At 36.1% G+C, this 16848-nt stretch overlaps 1 protein-coding gene across 4 annotated transcripts in view; it reads right to left on the reverse strand.

The window, feature by feature from the left end:
* The window catches only part of LOC137217798 (ubiquitin carboxyl-terminal hydrolase 9X-like), a 145172-nt gene that overhangs the window by 124300 nt on the left and 4024 nt on the right, over positions 1 to 16848 (reverse strand). For all 4 annotated transcript variants that reach the window (XM_067724757.1, XM_067724759.1, XM_067724758.1 and 1 more), the window contains exon 2: positions 741 to 991. In XM_067724757.1, the coding sequence (XP_067580858.1) occupies positions 741 to 833 (93 nt within the window). In that variant the 5' untranslated portion in view covers positions 834 to 991. The remainder of the gene's footprint in view (positions 1 to 740; positions 992 to 16848) is intronic.

Raw genomic sequence — 16848 nt, forward strand, 5'->3', positions numbered from 1 at the left:
AACTAGAAAATGAACAACAAATTAAACCCCAGGAAAACAAAAGGAATGATCTAATGAACATGAAAAAAAATTACAAATGGGAGGAAAAAAATAAAAGGCAATACCTTTCCAGAACTCTATTTTGCAAAGTTTAATGAAACTGATTAATCCCCTAAGACATAATAAATACAAATGACCAATATCTGATATTAGAATCAAAGAATTAATGTTAATTAAGCTTTGAATAAATTTATTTTATACAAATTCTTCCAGAGAAAAGGAAAAAAACTATTTCCGTGTAGGCCAGCACAAAACTTTGGCACTAAAATCTGTCAAACTCTTTACTTACATTATTTCATTTATCTTCATTTTAAAGACGTGGAATTTTTAATCTAAAGATATGGAACATCTGAAGATTAGATATTATATTACTTAACCAGATGCATAAGGTACATGTGGGTACAAAGATGGGATGTCAACAAAAACAGCTGACTTGAATCTATGCTGATAACTAAAGGATACAATGACTGATTTAACTCTTTTGCCCTCATGCTCAGAGGGCCTTACATATAAAATAAAGTAGAGGTACATTCTCAAGCATACGTACAGTACGGTTCCTTTTACTAAGAACCTCAGTGACTTTTTTAAAGTGTAACTTAAAATGACAATAGCTTTTATGATTACTTTACAAATTATTCAGGACATCTGGCCATCGTTTACTAATCCATAGCACCCAAGAAAACACAGCCTTCATTACCTACCTGATTCTGGAAGGGGGGCTGAGACTGTCCATCAGGAGCCTGGCCCTGGCTGTCATTCCCTCCTACTGGAGAGCCACGAGTGGTGGCAGTCATACTCGACACAGAACAGATTTTTGCTATTTTGTCTGTTTATTTAGTTGTCGTAAGAGAAGAAATTATAGTCCACTTATAAGAGTTGAAGTACCAGCATATGTCAGCCTTAAGTATCTCCAATTCAAAGATAGACCATCTTGCAGAGACCATTTCATTACCTAAAAGTAGAAGGGAACAAAAGGTATACTTGTATTAAGTATTAAAAAAATAATGAATCGTTCCAATTTTAATGTGTATAGTAATCACGTCTTTACAATCAGTAAGAGATGGCTATAAAAATGAAATAGTGAAAAAGTAAAATTTTTATAAATATTGTTACTCAATAAATTTACATTGTTGTACCAGTAGTTATAACAAGAAAACATAAAAGTCTTAATATTAGATACAATATTCCAGAAAAAATACAAAGTTCTTAGTTATCTTTTACTTAACAAAAGAATCTATAAAATGCCCATCAAATACTGAGAAAATATAGATACTTAAAGGTGTAGACTGCTCTTAAATAAAATGAAAAGCCAATTAAGATAAAACATGATTTCATAAAGGTAGGATTAGAGGGGGAAAGTAGATCAAGAAAACATCTGAAGTATCCATACAGATTACATAAATACATATACACACACATATCTCCACATGGTCACCTGAAGATCACAGACTCTTTCACTTTTGTTTTGCCATATTTAAACATTCTCATTCAAAAACTTTATATGAAGTAGACAATTATTAAAACAAGAGAAATTCGCTATCATCTTTCGTTGAGTTCTTCTGTTGCTAACAAAAGCTATTTAATTTTTTCTTACAACTCAAAAAAATCAGCCACCCATTCAATTCTAATGTTCTTTTTGCCCTTTTACCTGGGCTACTGATCCCACTGTGTTATGTTCCGTGTGTAAAAAGGCCTTGGTCTTAAACTTTGGCTTCTCCATTTCTTTCTGGATCCATTTTTCTTGGTCAAAAATATGCTTAAAACTCCTCTAGCGAAAGTCACTGATACCTGTCCTTCAGGAATTTCTTGAAAAAATGTCTGTCATTCCTCTTTCTCATCATCTGGTTTGTGTTCAAAATTGCTTTTAAGGAAATCGTCTTAAGGGAGTTCCATGGCTGACTGAAAATAAGGCATTTCTAAACCTACAATGAAAGCTTTATGTGTATGGGTGTTTTGCGGAGGACAAGAGAGATGACACTTGGTCCAAGAGCAAGACTTAACTAAGACTTTCATAACTGAAGTTACACAGATTTTGTGAAATTTGTTCTATGAGTTAGGAACCTGAGGCTCTAAGAAATTGAGTGATTTAACAAAGCACAGGTAAGAAAGTACAGAAGCCTACAATTAATCCCATCTCTCTCTAAAACACTACTTCCTGGGGTGGGAGGTGAGGGGGTCCTACTTAAATTTTTCTTCACACACTTTTCCCTTGCATAGTATTCTCTTTGGCATTTGATGTTATTCGAACTAAAATATCTTAAAATTGTATTCATCTGTCATTTTATGTCTGCCCTTATCTCTCTATCCAGAGGTACATGTTAAGTAATTTAGCAAGGGGAATAAATCATTCTCAAAAAACAGGATATTATTAGGGTAAATGGAAACAAAGTGACCATGCAATCTCCCTTCCCTCAAATAAGACACCTTTCTCCAACATCACAGACCCATTACTTCTCACAAAGCCTCTGTGTTTTGTCTAGGGAGAAACTCTGCACTACAAAGATACAATACCCTGAGACACAACTGAGCAATTGAGTAATTATTCAAATCATTTGAAATGTAATTCAGAACCGCAATGTTAGATACTTCCTTTAGATCACAACAGCATTTCTGTCATATTCAAACTCTAGTAGTTCAACATATTCTAGGAGTAGGAAAGTATCATCTTTCTCTAGATAAAAGTTAGTACTAGGAGACTGATGTCAGCAAGATGGCAGAATATGAAGCTCCAGGCCCTAGATCTCCCTCAAAGACAAGTTAACAGCAATATGTGGATCAAAATATAATTGTAAGACAGCCAGAAACTGGTTAATATGGGGCTTCTGGACCCAGATGACTGCATGAACAACAGAAACGACAACTGTGAGGAGGATAAGAGTTCATGAAGTTTGTCACACTGGGTCATTCCCCAACCCAATGTAGCTCAAAGCAAAAGAGAAAAAATAATACCCAATTCCTTGCTCCAACTGACTCCCTTCTCAGGACAGAAGGAATAAAGTGGAACTTAGGTCTAGATTTCTGGCTTTCCTAGGGATTTCCAAATGGCCTGACAGTGGCATAGTGTTCGAGGCCACTGAAAACAGATGAGTGCCACAGCATGTTATAGCAGAACTCTGCAGTTCAACAGGGAAGACAGGAGGAGCAAGAGATTAGTTAAACTGAAACCAAGTACTCTTAATGAGAAACACAGGAAATGAACATGGCCAAAAGTACCCACATATAGTTGGAGAAAAGCACACAAAGCCAAAGACATGAAGGCCCAGGAAGGTCTGAAAGATCTATCTGGACTGACTGGTGAAGGTTTCCCCTACACGAAGCCAGTCAGTAAAGACTGGAACCAGCAGCTATTTTCTCCAATGCCCAAAATCTCAACAACAAAATTATAGAACACATGAAAACATTAGGGATTAGGGAAATCTGACCTAATCAAAAGAAGAAGTCCAAAAAACCAACCCCGTAGAAGAATTTCTTTAAACCATCTTAAAAATGCAGAATGACATGAAAGAGAACACGGATAGATAACTAAACAAAACCAGAAAATTATACAGAAACAAAATGAGAATTTCAACAAAGAACTCCAAGAAGTACACAACTAGACAGCCATGCCAAGACACCTAATAATCAAACTGTTAGAAGTCAGACTAAAAGAGAATCTCAAAAAGAGCAAGAGAAAAATAACTTGTCACATACAAGAGAACTTATATATGATTATCAGAACCTATATATGATTATCAGAAATTTCTCTAGCAGAAACCTGCAGGCTAGGAGAGTGATGATATATTCAAAATGCTGAAAGAATTTCACCAAATGTTTTTCTGCAGCAATTGAGACTATTATGTATTCTTTTCCCTTATTGTTAATTTGATTATATTTATTTTCATATACTGAACCTACACTCTACACTCCAGGAATAACTCCCACTTATTCACTGTGTATTATCATTTTAATATGCTGCTGAATTCAATTTGTTAGTATATTGTTGATTATTGTATATCATGGTTTACAAGGGATACCTGTCTGTAGGTTTCTTATAGTGTCTTTCTCTGGCTGAAGTACCAGGGTAATGCTGGACTCAAATGAGGAGCATTCCCTCCTCAACTTTTAAAAAAATTTTAGAATGATTGCTATGATGTTATTTGAATGTTTGACAGAATTCACAAGTGACATCATCAGGTCCAGTGCTTTTCTTTGTTGTAAGATTTTTGATTACTGATGCATTCTCCTTACTAGTTTTATGTCTATTCATGAGTTAGTTCTGGTAGGGTTAATGTTTCTAGGTATTTATCTACTTCTACTTTCCTTAACTTGGTGATGTATAATACTTCATACCGTTTTCTTAGAATCTGACATATTTTGCGACCAGGTGTCATATCTCCAGTTTTATTTGATTTCAGCAATTTGAGTCTTCTCTTCATTATTATTCCATTTGTCAATTTTATTGATCTTTTCAAAGAGCAGTTTGGTTTCAGTTATTTCTCTATTTCTTCTCTCTTGTCTTTTAATTCAGTGCTAATCTTTATTATTTACTTCCTCTTGCTAATTGTGGGATGAGTATCTTCTTCTTCTAGTACCTTAACTTGTCAAGTTAGGTTGTTGATTTAAGATCCTTTTCTTTTTTAATATGTTTTACAAACAAGGGAATTAGAGATCAATATCCCTGATGAATACTGATGCAAAAATCCTCACCAAAAAACTGTACTAGCAAACTGAATTCAACAGCACATTATGGATTATACACCACGACCAAGTAGGATTTTCAAACCAATCAATGTAATATACCACATTAACAGAATAAAGGGAAAAATACCAATGATCAACTCAACTGATTGAGAAAAAGGGTTAGACAAAACTGAACACCCTGCTATGATAAGAAATAAAAAAGCAAGAGAAGGAAACTCAACATAAAAAGCCATATATGAAAAACTCACAACAAACATCATACTCAATACTGAAAGCTTTTCCTTTAAGATCTGGAATAAAATAAGGCTGATCACTTCCACCACTTCTATTTAATACAGAACTGTAACTCTGAGTCAGAGCATTTAGGTAAGAAAATTAATTGATTAGTTTAAAAAGGCATCCCAATCAAAAAACGAAGATAAATTATGTCTGTTGGAGATGATATAATCTTGTATGTAGAAAATACTAAAGTTTCCACAATATAAATTAAAAAGTGTTAGAACTAATTAACAATTTCACTGAACTTGCAAGATACAAATGATTTTGATTCTTAAAAATCAGTTCACTAACAATGAACAATCCAAAAAGGAAATTAAGAAAACTTAAGAATAAAATTAACCAAGAAGGAAAGATTTCACGTACCCTGAAAAACTACATTTCTGAAAGAAATTGAAGACATGAATAAATGTAAAGATATCTCATATCGCAGACTGGAAGACTTATTAAGATGTCAGTCTACAGAAGCAATGCAACCCCTATCAATACCAGTATCTTCAAACAGAGTGTTTGAAGATAAAGAAAACTCCATCCTAGTATTTATACGTAATGTCAAGCCAACTCCTAAATAGTTAAAACAGTCTTGAAAAAGAACGAAGTTGAAGGTGTCAAACCCCCGATTCAAGACAAACTACAAACCTACAGTAATCAAAGCAGTATAGTTCTGACATAAAGACACACATGTAGACTAAGGAATAGAAAGGTCAGAAATAATCCTCAATCATATGGTCAAATGATCTTCAACAAGAGTACTAAGAACATTCAATGCGAAAAGAATAATCTTTTAAACAGATGTTGCTGGGAAAACTGAATATCCACTGAATATTTACATGTAAAAAAGAATGTAATATATTGACGTAAAATACCACACACAAAAATTAACTCAAAAAGGATTAAATATCTAAAACCCCAAACTATAAAACTCCTAGAACAAAACACAGGAGAAAATATTCATGACATTAAATGTGGCAAAATTTTCTTGACAAAAACACCAAAAGCACAGGCAACAAAGCAACAATAGATAAACTGATCTCAAACTCAAAAAATTCTGTACATCAATGGACACAATCAACAATGTGAAAGGCAGAATTGAACAAATCAACCTGTAGAACTGAACAAAAAATGTAAAAATCATATGTGATGTGGGAGCAATACCCAGAATATTCAAGAATTCTTATAACTCAACAATAACAAAATCAAATAACCTGATTGAAAAATGGGCAGAGGACTCAAACATTCTCCAAAGATGATGTACAAATGAATAGTGAGCATATGAAAAGATACTCAGCATCACTAATCATTAAAGAAATGTAAATCAAACCTCGATGAGATATTGGCCCACACCCATTAGAATGGCTACCATCAAAAAATCAGAAAACAAACAAAAAGGAATAAGGGTTAATGAGGCTGTGGACTAACTGGAACTCTTGTACACTACTGCTGGGAATGTAAAATGGTGCAACCATCATGGGAAATAAACATGGCAGTATCTCAAAAAATAAAAAAATAGAATTACCATATGACCCAGCAATCCCACTTTTGCGTATATATGCAGAACTGAAGGCAGAGTCTCAGACAGATATTTGCAAGAATGTGTTCACTGCATCATTACTCCTGATCACCAAGAGGTATAACCAATTACCAAATTACCCACTGACAAATGAATGGATTAATACAATATGGTATTCACACACAGTGGAATACTAGTCAGCCTTAGAAAAAGTAAATTCTGACCCACATGGATGAACCTTGAGGACATTATGTTAATGAAGTAAGCCAGTCACAAAAGGACAAATAACTTATGATTCCACTCAAATAAGGTATGTAATCAAATTCAGAGAGACAAAAAGTAGAAGGGTAATTGCCAGGAGCTAGGAGAAAGGGGAAATGGTTATTGTTTAATGGTATCGTTTCACTTTTACAAGATGAATAAAGTTCTGGAAATGAATGGTGGTGGCTGCATAACAATGTGAATGAATGTACTTAATGTCACTAAACGGTATAGCTGAAAAGAGGAAAGTGCTAAATTTTCTTATGTATGTTTTAATACAATTTAGATAACATACATATAATCTGGACTCAGTAGATTCAAGCAGTATAACAGAAAAGCTCAACCTATACTTAGCCTTCATGAAGCTAACTAAACCTCACTGCTCTTGCAAACCATTCTAAGACAGTAAACAATAACTATCTTAAACTACTTACAAACTATTTTGCAATTAGTATTATAAAAATATACATGAAACACTGAGTTAAATGCATATAATAGTTTATTCTGTACTATGATTCAGTAAGCATTTTTAAGTCCTATGTAAAAGAATAAGGTAAAGTATAAAAGTACCTATTTCTAAATTAACACATTTAAATTTTAATACAAATATTTAAAATTAAAACTTGAATTGCTACAGTGCATTCGGTTAAGGCTGAAGGCGTATCTTTAATGTACTGGTAGTCTGGACGAGTATCTTAAAACAAAACAGCAATTCCTAATTATTACTTCCCTGTCATGCATCATGAGCCTCATATGCTATCTATGGGCTTATTAACATATGTCTACGATCATATAGATACAATGCTAAAATGCAAGCCTTTACAAAGTGTAGTTTATATAGAACAATGCATACAAACAACAGTTTCTCAAAATGTTTATAAAACTAGCTGCTAATAGACAATCAACTACCTAATAAGTGATCTTACAAGAGTTTTCCCTCTCTCATAAGAAAACAAAATTTGAGTGAGAATCCTATTTTCAGGAGAATAAACCTAAATATTAATTTAAAAGTAATTTTTTTTCCTTCTTCATGTTCCTTTAAATTTTGTTCCACATGTTATTTCTGGGACCTTTGCACCAGCAATTTGTCTGGTTAATTCTGTACTCATTCTGCAACTTTCAACTCAAATGTGGCCTTTCTGAAGTATCCCTGACAAGTCTCATCAATCCCCCTGCATTTGGCTCTCACAGCCTCCTGCACTTTCCTTTTTTTGGAATCTATGTGAATATCTCTCTGTAAGACAGTAAAACATAAACTCCATAATGACAACAGCCTTAGAGTTTTGCTCATGACGAATCCCAAAAAGCCTGTAAGATATGTCAAGTGTTCCACCAATCTAGCAACCACTGGCAGAATTTGCATAAACAAATACCAAGGACTCCCAATTATCATATGTCCTTTGTAACTGTTTCCACAAACTGATGTTAAGAAATTCCTCACCCCAAATCCAGAATCTTATTCTCATATATTGATCAAAAACTATCTCTGAATCACTCTCACTAATTTCTTCCCTGAGGATCTAGAAGCATGGTGATCTATAATGGCTACCAAAATAGATTAAATCATTGTTACCCTTATTTAGTCTATTTACAGAAAAAACCAAATCTTTTAGTCCTCATACCCAGAATATAAAAATGATAGCCTTATTCCCCTTATTGAAAAACTTTCACACACTGCTGGTGAGAATACAAAATGGTAGTCCATCACTTTGAAAGACAATTTAGCAGTTTCTTACAAACTAAAAATAGGTTTACCATACAAACCAGCAATCATACACCTAGATATTTACCCAAACGAAAACATATGTCCAGGGCTTCCATGGTGGTGCAGGGGTTAGGAATCCACCTGCCAATGCAGGGGACACAGGTTCAAGCCCTGGTGCTGGAAGATCCCACATGCCGTGGAGCAACTAAGCCCGTGCGCCACAACTGCTGAAGCCTGCGCGCCTAGAGCCTGTGCTCTGCAACAAGAGAAACCACCACAATGGGAAGCCCATGCAATGCAATGGAGAGTAGCCCCGGCTCTCTGCTAGTAGAGAAAGCCCACGTGCAGCAACGAAGACCCAACACAGCCATAAATAAATAAATTTATTTTTAAAAAACACCAGGGACTTCCCTGGTGACACAGTGGTTAAGAATCCACCTGCCAATGCAGGGGACACAGGTTCAAGCCCTGGTCCAGGAAGATCCCACATGCTGCAGAGCAACTTAAGCCCATACACCACAACTACTGAGACCGTGTGCCACAACTACTGAAGCCCACGCACCTAGAGCCTGTGCTCCGCAACAAGAGAAGCCACCGCAATGAGAAGCCTCTGCATCACAACAAAGAGTAGCCCTCTGCTCTCTGCAAACAGAGAAAGCCCATGCGTAACAATGAAGACCCAATGCAGCCAAATGTAAATAAATTTATTTTTTAAAAAAAGCAAAAACTTATGTCCAAACCTGGGCAAAACCTGCGCACAAAAGTTTCTAGCAGCTCTATTCACATTTGCCAAAAGTTGGAAGCAACCAAGATAGGTAAACAAAAACAACAACAAAAATACACTCAAATAATACAGTATTATTCATAGATGAAATAAATGACATCATGCAACAAAAAGACATGGAGAAGTCTCAGATTCATACTGTTGCAAAGTGTTTTCTTTATAACCAGTCTGAAAAGCCTACATACTGTATGATTCCAAGTACTTAACATTCTGGAAAAGGTAATACTATGGAGACAGCAGAAACTTTAGTGGCTACCAAGTATTCAGGGAGTGGGAAGAAGAGATGAACGAGTAGAGCACAGGGCATTTTAGGGACCTGCAACTTTTCCCTATAATGATGAATGCATGACATTATACATTTGTCCTAACCAACAGAATTGCACAATATAAAGAATGAACCCTAACATAAAACTATGGCCTTTAGTTAAGACTAACGTATCAATACAAATTTATCAGTCATAACAAATACATCATACTGAAGCAAGAAGTGAACAACAGAGAAAAGGGGACGGATAGGAACTCTATTTTCTGTGTAGTCTTCCTGCAAACCTAAAACTCCTCTAAAAAATAGTTTATTAAAAATTTTTCCACTTGGAAAATAGCTATCTTTCACAAAAATATTTGTTACCATGTAATTGGTTTTCAAATGAAATACTGAACAATTTTTCATCTGTAATTAAATTTACAACATGGTAAATATCAAGAGATAACACACAGAAACTAATGCTTCATGAGATTCTCAAAACTTTTTACTGTTAAGGAGCCTTGAAACCAAAAAAATTGAGAACTGCTAGCCTGTTAAGTCCAACATACAAAATAAGCTCCTTTTGCTAATTATCTTACTGTGATAAAAAACAAAGAACATGCAATTTTACCTGCAATTGTCTACACCAACTTTAATCACTGCATATTTCTACTCTTCATGTGAGAAAAAACTGAAATTCCTCAATATTATTTTCCCTAGCAAGGTACAAAAATTTTTTAGCAGTATTAGTATTCTTAAAGCTTAACAAAGGTATTCTTAACAAGGCAGCTAACACTTGCCCCAAAACACTGAAGCAGCAGTACAGAGCGATCCAAGGAACTGATGCCTCCTGCCAACAGTCTTTTGAATAAGTCATCACAGATGTGAATACTCCAGTCTCAGTCAAGCCTTCAGATAGAAGACTGCTACTCACAGCTGGCACCCTGAGTAAAATCTCTAGAGAGACCCTGACCCAGAACCATCAATGGCATTAAATGAATAACTACAACTAAAGAATTATAGTAAGATAAAATAGCAAATACTGAGTCTAAGTTTCTCTCTGTCTTTTTTTCTTTTTTGACCACACCTAACAGCATGTGGGATCTTAGTTCCCTGACCAAGGATGGAACCCGTGACCCCAGCAATGGAATCGTGGAGTCTTAACCACTGGACCAGCAGGGAAGTCCCCAAGTCTCTCATTTTAAGGTTAAATAACTCACAAGCTGGTTGAAGCCACCCAAATCATGAAAACCAAAAGTATTTTTCGACACTGCTGATTCTCTAATAAGAAGGCAAAATCAGCCAAAGTTGAAATCTATTGCTGTAAACCCTGATACTGAATTACATAAAACAGATAACATATCTACTGTTTTTATCCTGCTTAATAGATTCATACAAATGCTATGAATAACAAGTATATCAATTGAATATGATTACATGCGATTATCTGTAATTATTTACATAAACGTCTGGGCAACCACTTCAAGTACAAACAGTGTGCTTACATTCAAACACAATGAATGAATCTCATGTCCCAGCACACAGATTAAAAAGAAAACAGAGGCTAAACTTGCATTGGGAACAACTATCTGACAGAAAAATACTAAGGAGAAAGTTTTTTAAAACCTCATTTAAAAGAGCCTAAGACGATTTTACTTACGTGAACCATCCTACATATAAACCTCAGCCACTGAAAATGAAAAATAACTGGCACTAACAAAGAAAAGGAAAATCCTCCCAAAAGGAACTGAACAAAGTTGCAAAGCTGTAAGCCTAGGGTGTGCATGGAAAATCCTGAGTCAAAATAAGTAAAGACAGGAGAGGGCTTCCCTGGTGGCGCAGTGGTTGAGAATTCGCCTGCCGATGCAGGGGACACGGGTTCGTGCCCCGGTCCGGGGGGATCCCACATGCCGCGGAGCGGCTGTGCCCGTGAGCCATGGCCGCTGAGCCTGCGCGTCCGGAGCCTGTGCTCCGCAACGGGAGAGCACACAACAGTGAGAGGCCCGCATACCACAAAAAAAAGAAAAAAATTAAGAGAACTTTTCAGTTGTGTGTGTGTGGCTTTTAACGCTGGAAATGTTAATTAAATTCATGATGAGAGTTCTGAGCAATATGGTAGGGAGCTGGGGTGGGGGTGGGGGAAGGGGAGAGGAGGAGCAGCAGTATCTGACACAGAAACAAGGATTATGAAGACGTCTCCCAGGCAGAATGAACAGATAGCACATATCTAAATGCTAAAGCCTTAAGGAAGTAGAGACAAAGAACATGAAAAAACTTTACTAAACTGAAATATACTGCAACTAATGAAAGCTTTGATTCAACATAATATTCAAATATTCACCAAAATGAAAATGTTCATCACAGCATACACCTAACAAAAACCGCTGACAGTCTAAAGAGGGCACCAAGGGAAACAGTAAATAAATCACAATACACTTATAAAATGGAGTATTAAAAGACCTGAAAAATCCTATGTATAACTTTTTAAATGACAAAGTACTAACTTGTACTTTTCAGTGTTTTCATTTATTTTTAAAAAATGAACATAAAAAAGTTAAAAAATACCTAATAACATGATTGCTTCTACATGGTGGTATCACGGAAATAAAATATCTGTACGTGGTGTTTTGCCTTCTATTTCTCTTTTATGGGCTCCAAACCTTTTCACCAGTCAACAATATGCATTAACTTTCATACACACAAAAGCACACGCACACAAACATACACGTGTGTACAAGCGCTTAGAAAGAAAGGTAGGCTAGGGCTTCCCTGGTGGCACAGTGCTTAAGAATCCGCCTGCCTGGACTTCCCTGGTGGCGCAGTGGTTGAGGGTCCGCCTGCAGATGCAGGGGACATGGGTTCGTGCACCGGTCCGGGAAGATCCCACATGCCGCGGAGCGGCTGGGCCCGTGAGCCATGGCCGCTGGGCCTGCGCGCCCGGAGACCGTGCTCTGCAGCAGGAGAGGGCACAGCAGTGAGAGGTCCGCATACCACAAAAAAAAAAAAAAAAAAAAGAATCCACCTGCTAGTGCAGGGAACATGGGTTCGAGCCCTGGTCCAGGAAGATCTCACATGCTGAGAACCAACTAAGCCTGTGCACCACAACGACTGAGCCTGAGCTCTAGAGCCTGTGCGCCACAACTACTGAAGCCTGCATGCCTAAAGCCCGTGCTCTGCAGCAAGAGAATCCATCGCAATGAGAAGCCCATGCACTGCAATGAAGAGTAGCCCCTGCGTGCTGCAACTAGAGAAAGCCCGCACGCACCAACAAAGACCCAACGCAACCAAAATAAATAAATAAAATTCAATAAATAAAAAATAAAGTTCCCTTAAAAAAAAAAAGGCTACACTGGAAATAAACTCTAAGTCAACAGCTCTCAAGGTCTCTTTTAAGACCAGCAGCTTCAGTATCACCTGAGAACTTACTAGAAATGCAAAATCTCAAGGGTCTCACTCCAGACTTAGATAATCTAGAAATCTGAGGATGGAGTCCAACTGTGTATTTTTAATTAGTCCTCCAGGTAAATTTTTCTGTATGTTTATAGAAAAAATGATATACTTGTTATTCGTACAGCACTATTCTAAGTTCTTGAAGCATTACTAAAAGAACAATCAAATTTCTCAGAGATAAATACATATTCTGTTTACACAGAACATGGGACTAATGCCATATAACTTCTGATGGTCAAAACTAACCAAACTCATTAGAAGTTCCCAATAATAGCTACTTAAGGAAAAAAAAAAAAAACAAGAAAAAGGTGATCAATAACCTTACAACATTCAGTAGCCAATTAAATTAACAGAAATGAAATTGGCATACAAAACAGAAAAGCGAGACTTCCCTTATTCTCTTTTCTTAAAATATCTCATTCCACTTCACCTGCTGTGATAGAAAATGAAATCTAATCTTCAAGTTACCAGCTCAAATATTATCCAAAGTAAAGCAATTTCTTTAATTTGGTTTTCCAATATGTTTAATGATCATGGGATTCATCAATTACAAAAAACAATAAACTGTGAGGTACCATCAAGTAATGCATCAATATGCACAGTATTTCTGGGTTTTGGAAATAAAGTAAAAATGTTGTCCATTACCAGGCACAATATTATTCTAGTTTTTCTGTAAAACGCAGAAAATATACAGGAAAGTATTCCTGACCTTGCCAAGTTCATTATCCAGTACGAGGGAGAGAATTAACAAATATGAAATAACTCAGTATTAGGTGAGAAGACAAATAAAAAGGCATCAGGATCCAGAAAGGTTAATTATCAACAACTTGTTAGATAAGACAGTTTATGACAGCAACTTCAGAGAAAAGGTAATGGATGACTCCGTACTATGTTTGTCAAGCTCTTTCCCCTCTCTGAGACAGTTCTGTCCATCTGTAAAATGAGCTTTATTAAATCTAAAATTCCCTTCCTGTACTACTCAACTTAAAATGATTAACAGGTGAAGTCAAACTAAACTAAGTAATGAAAACTATTAATGAAATCACAAAAATAGAAAGGAGAAATCATGTAGACAATGGTGAACTGATCTGATTATTCAACAATGGTTACTCCCTACATGTCAGACACTTTCCAGTGCTAGGAATAGTGGCTCAGGATCTTAACCTGACCTCAGGTTAAGATCTGAATCTGAAAGAATCTGAAGGAAGATGTTAATCAAACCTGAACATCACTTTGTTATAAAGCAGAAACTAACACACCATTGTAAAGCAATTATACCCCAATAAAGATGTTTAAAAAAAAAACTGAACAAAAAATTAAAACAAGGTCAGAAAAACACACATATAACATGAAGACACAAGATAGAGCACAGAAACAGAAAAGAGGAATGGAACTTGAAAGCTTTACCAAGATCAAGTATTCCTAAAGCCAATACATAAAAAAAGACTCCTGCTCTACTATACTTGATACTTATACTGCATGAGAGAAGACTTAAGTTCTTTTTTCTTCTTTTTTAAACTGACATAAGCTGAAAAGTATCAGGGAAATTCCACTGGCTTAATAACACAACTTATACCCTACTGTTACTGAGGCAGAATAAAAGAATGAGGGAATATCAGAGCTAGCAAAATTATCTGGTCCTACCCACCTCCATTCACTGCATATAACATAATGTCTGAGGAAAAAAACAATCTTTTCTGTATTTTGTACACCAGTATGCGATAAGCCTTTAGGATAGGACCAGGTACATAGCAGATGCCCAACAAATATTTGTTGAAGGTAAAAGCAAACAAGTCTTAAGGAACAAAAAGAGTAGTAGAGCTGAAACTGTAAGTGGTAAGAAACACATAATTGAATCGTGATTCTAAGTGGAACCCAGTTCCTCACATTCTTTACTGTTATCCTTTTCACTATGTGTCTATGAGTTTGGATGAGATTTTTGATAGCACCACTAATGACATTAAACACTCAAAAGAGGATACAGCTGCTTACTGGCAGAATAACAATTTTCAAAGCACTGCAGGTCTCCCCTTTCCCTGAAAGGAACTGCACATCATGATCACCCATTAAGTTTCTCTTTTTTCCCCCTTAATATCTAGGTTCCACCCTGGAACTATTCAGTTAGAAGCCCCTAGAATCTATCCTAGGAGCTAATTAAAATTTTCAATAAGCTCCACAGGTAATTCTAAGCTGAGGTAGAAAATCATAACTATACAATGACTATGAAAATAGAGTAAGAAAAAGGATTTACTGTCAAATACGTGCATAATGCATGTGTACGTTTGATAAAACATAGGACTAGCACACATGTATTTAAAGAATAAACTTAGATATGATTTTGCATCAAACTACAATATTTTTCACATCTTCCTTAAATGTATATAATAATGATCACTTTATAAAAATAAAGTAAAATAAAAATAGGTAAATTCAAACCCCAATAGACAGAAAATGCTGTAAGTTTCATACAGTCTCTTTTTCTTCTTTTATAACACTAAGATATAACACTTAAATTGAGGGAACAGAATTGCACGACAAACCAGTCTTTTATAGATGACTTAAGTGAATGACAGGAAGACAAATGCCTCAATTTTTTATCTCTTACAAATAGTATGTTATTCAAACACTTTTAGAAATAAACACACCAGGGCCTTCCCTGGTGGTGCAGTGGTTGAGAATCTGCCTGCTAATGCTGCGGACATAGGTTCGAGCCCTGGTCTGGGAAGATCCCACATGCCACAGAGCAAATAGGCCCGTGAGCCACAACTACTGAACCTGCGCATCTGAAGCCTGTGCTCCTCAACAAGAGAGGCCGCAACAGTGAGAGGCCCGCGCACTGCGATGAAGACTGGCCCCCGCTTGCCACACAAGAGAAAGCCCTCGCACAGAAACGAAGACCCAACACAGCCAAAAATAAATAAATAAATAAATTTATATTAAAAAAAAAAAGAAATAAACACAATTTAAATATTCTAAATATGCTGGGAATGAAAAGTAAAAGTAATATGCTGGGAGAACTTTATTCAATACACATCTCTGTGGCTACTCCTCAGTCACGAAATATTTTAATAATCTTTAAAACAATATTACAAACAAAAAATTTTAATCAAACCTAAGTCTACTCTGATACATTAAGTTTCAATGTTTAAAAATGAAAAAGAATATAAACCAGTGATTTATTATAGAATATTATGAAAATAATTGGTACTATGGTTGGAATCACCACAGCTGAGCCTAAAACTCAAAAGACAAATTTGCTATTAATTAAAAAACTATCAAAAAAGTCATGGTTTTATTTATTCATCTAAAAGATTACAGCTGCATGCTTATAAACAACTGACAAGTGATTACTGCCCACTCTTAAAAGATCACTCTAAGGACTTTATGTTAGACAAATTAGATAAGTGGGTAGAGTTGGGGCGGGGTAGGGGGTTGGGGGAGTATAACAAATAATTATCAGCATTATTTTAAAAGCTGCACAAGTGATTTTAATACACTATCAGGGTTGAGCAAAAAACTCTGCATTAACCCGTTCCCAAATACTAATATCAGACTTTCTGTTCAAGTTAAGACTAATAATAATGAATATTTATGTGTTCATTACATAAGTAATGAATACGCTCCTAAAAGAACTACATGGAAGTTAAAAATTGATTGATTGATTGATTGATTGATTGCAGTACGCGGGCCTCTCATCATTGTGGCCTCTCCCCTCGCGGTGCACAGGCCCAGCAGCCATGGCTCACAGGCCCAGCCGCTCCGCTGCACGTGGGATCTTCTGGACCGGGGCACAAACCCACCTCCCCTGCATCCGCAGGAGGACTCTCAACCACTGCGCCACCAGGGAAGCCCTAAAAATTTATTTCTTGAGTGCTGAGATAAGGAAAAATACATCAAGA

Source organism: Pseudorca crassidens, chromosome Y (genome assembly GCF_039906515.1).
Source record: "Pseudorca crassidens isolate mPseCra1 chromosome Y, mPseCra1.hap1, whole genome shotgun sequence".
Lineage (NCBI taxonomy): Eukaryota > Metazoa > Chordata > Mammalia > Artiodactyla > Delphinidae > Pseudorca > Pseudorca crassidens.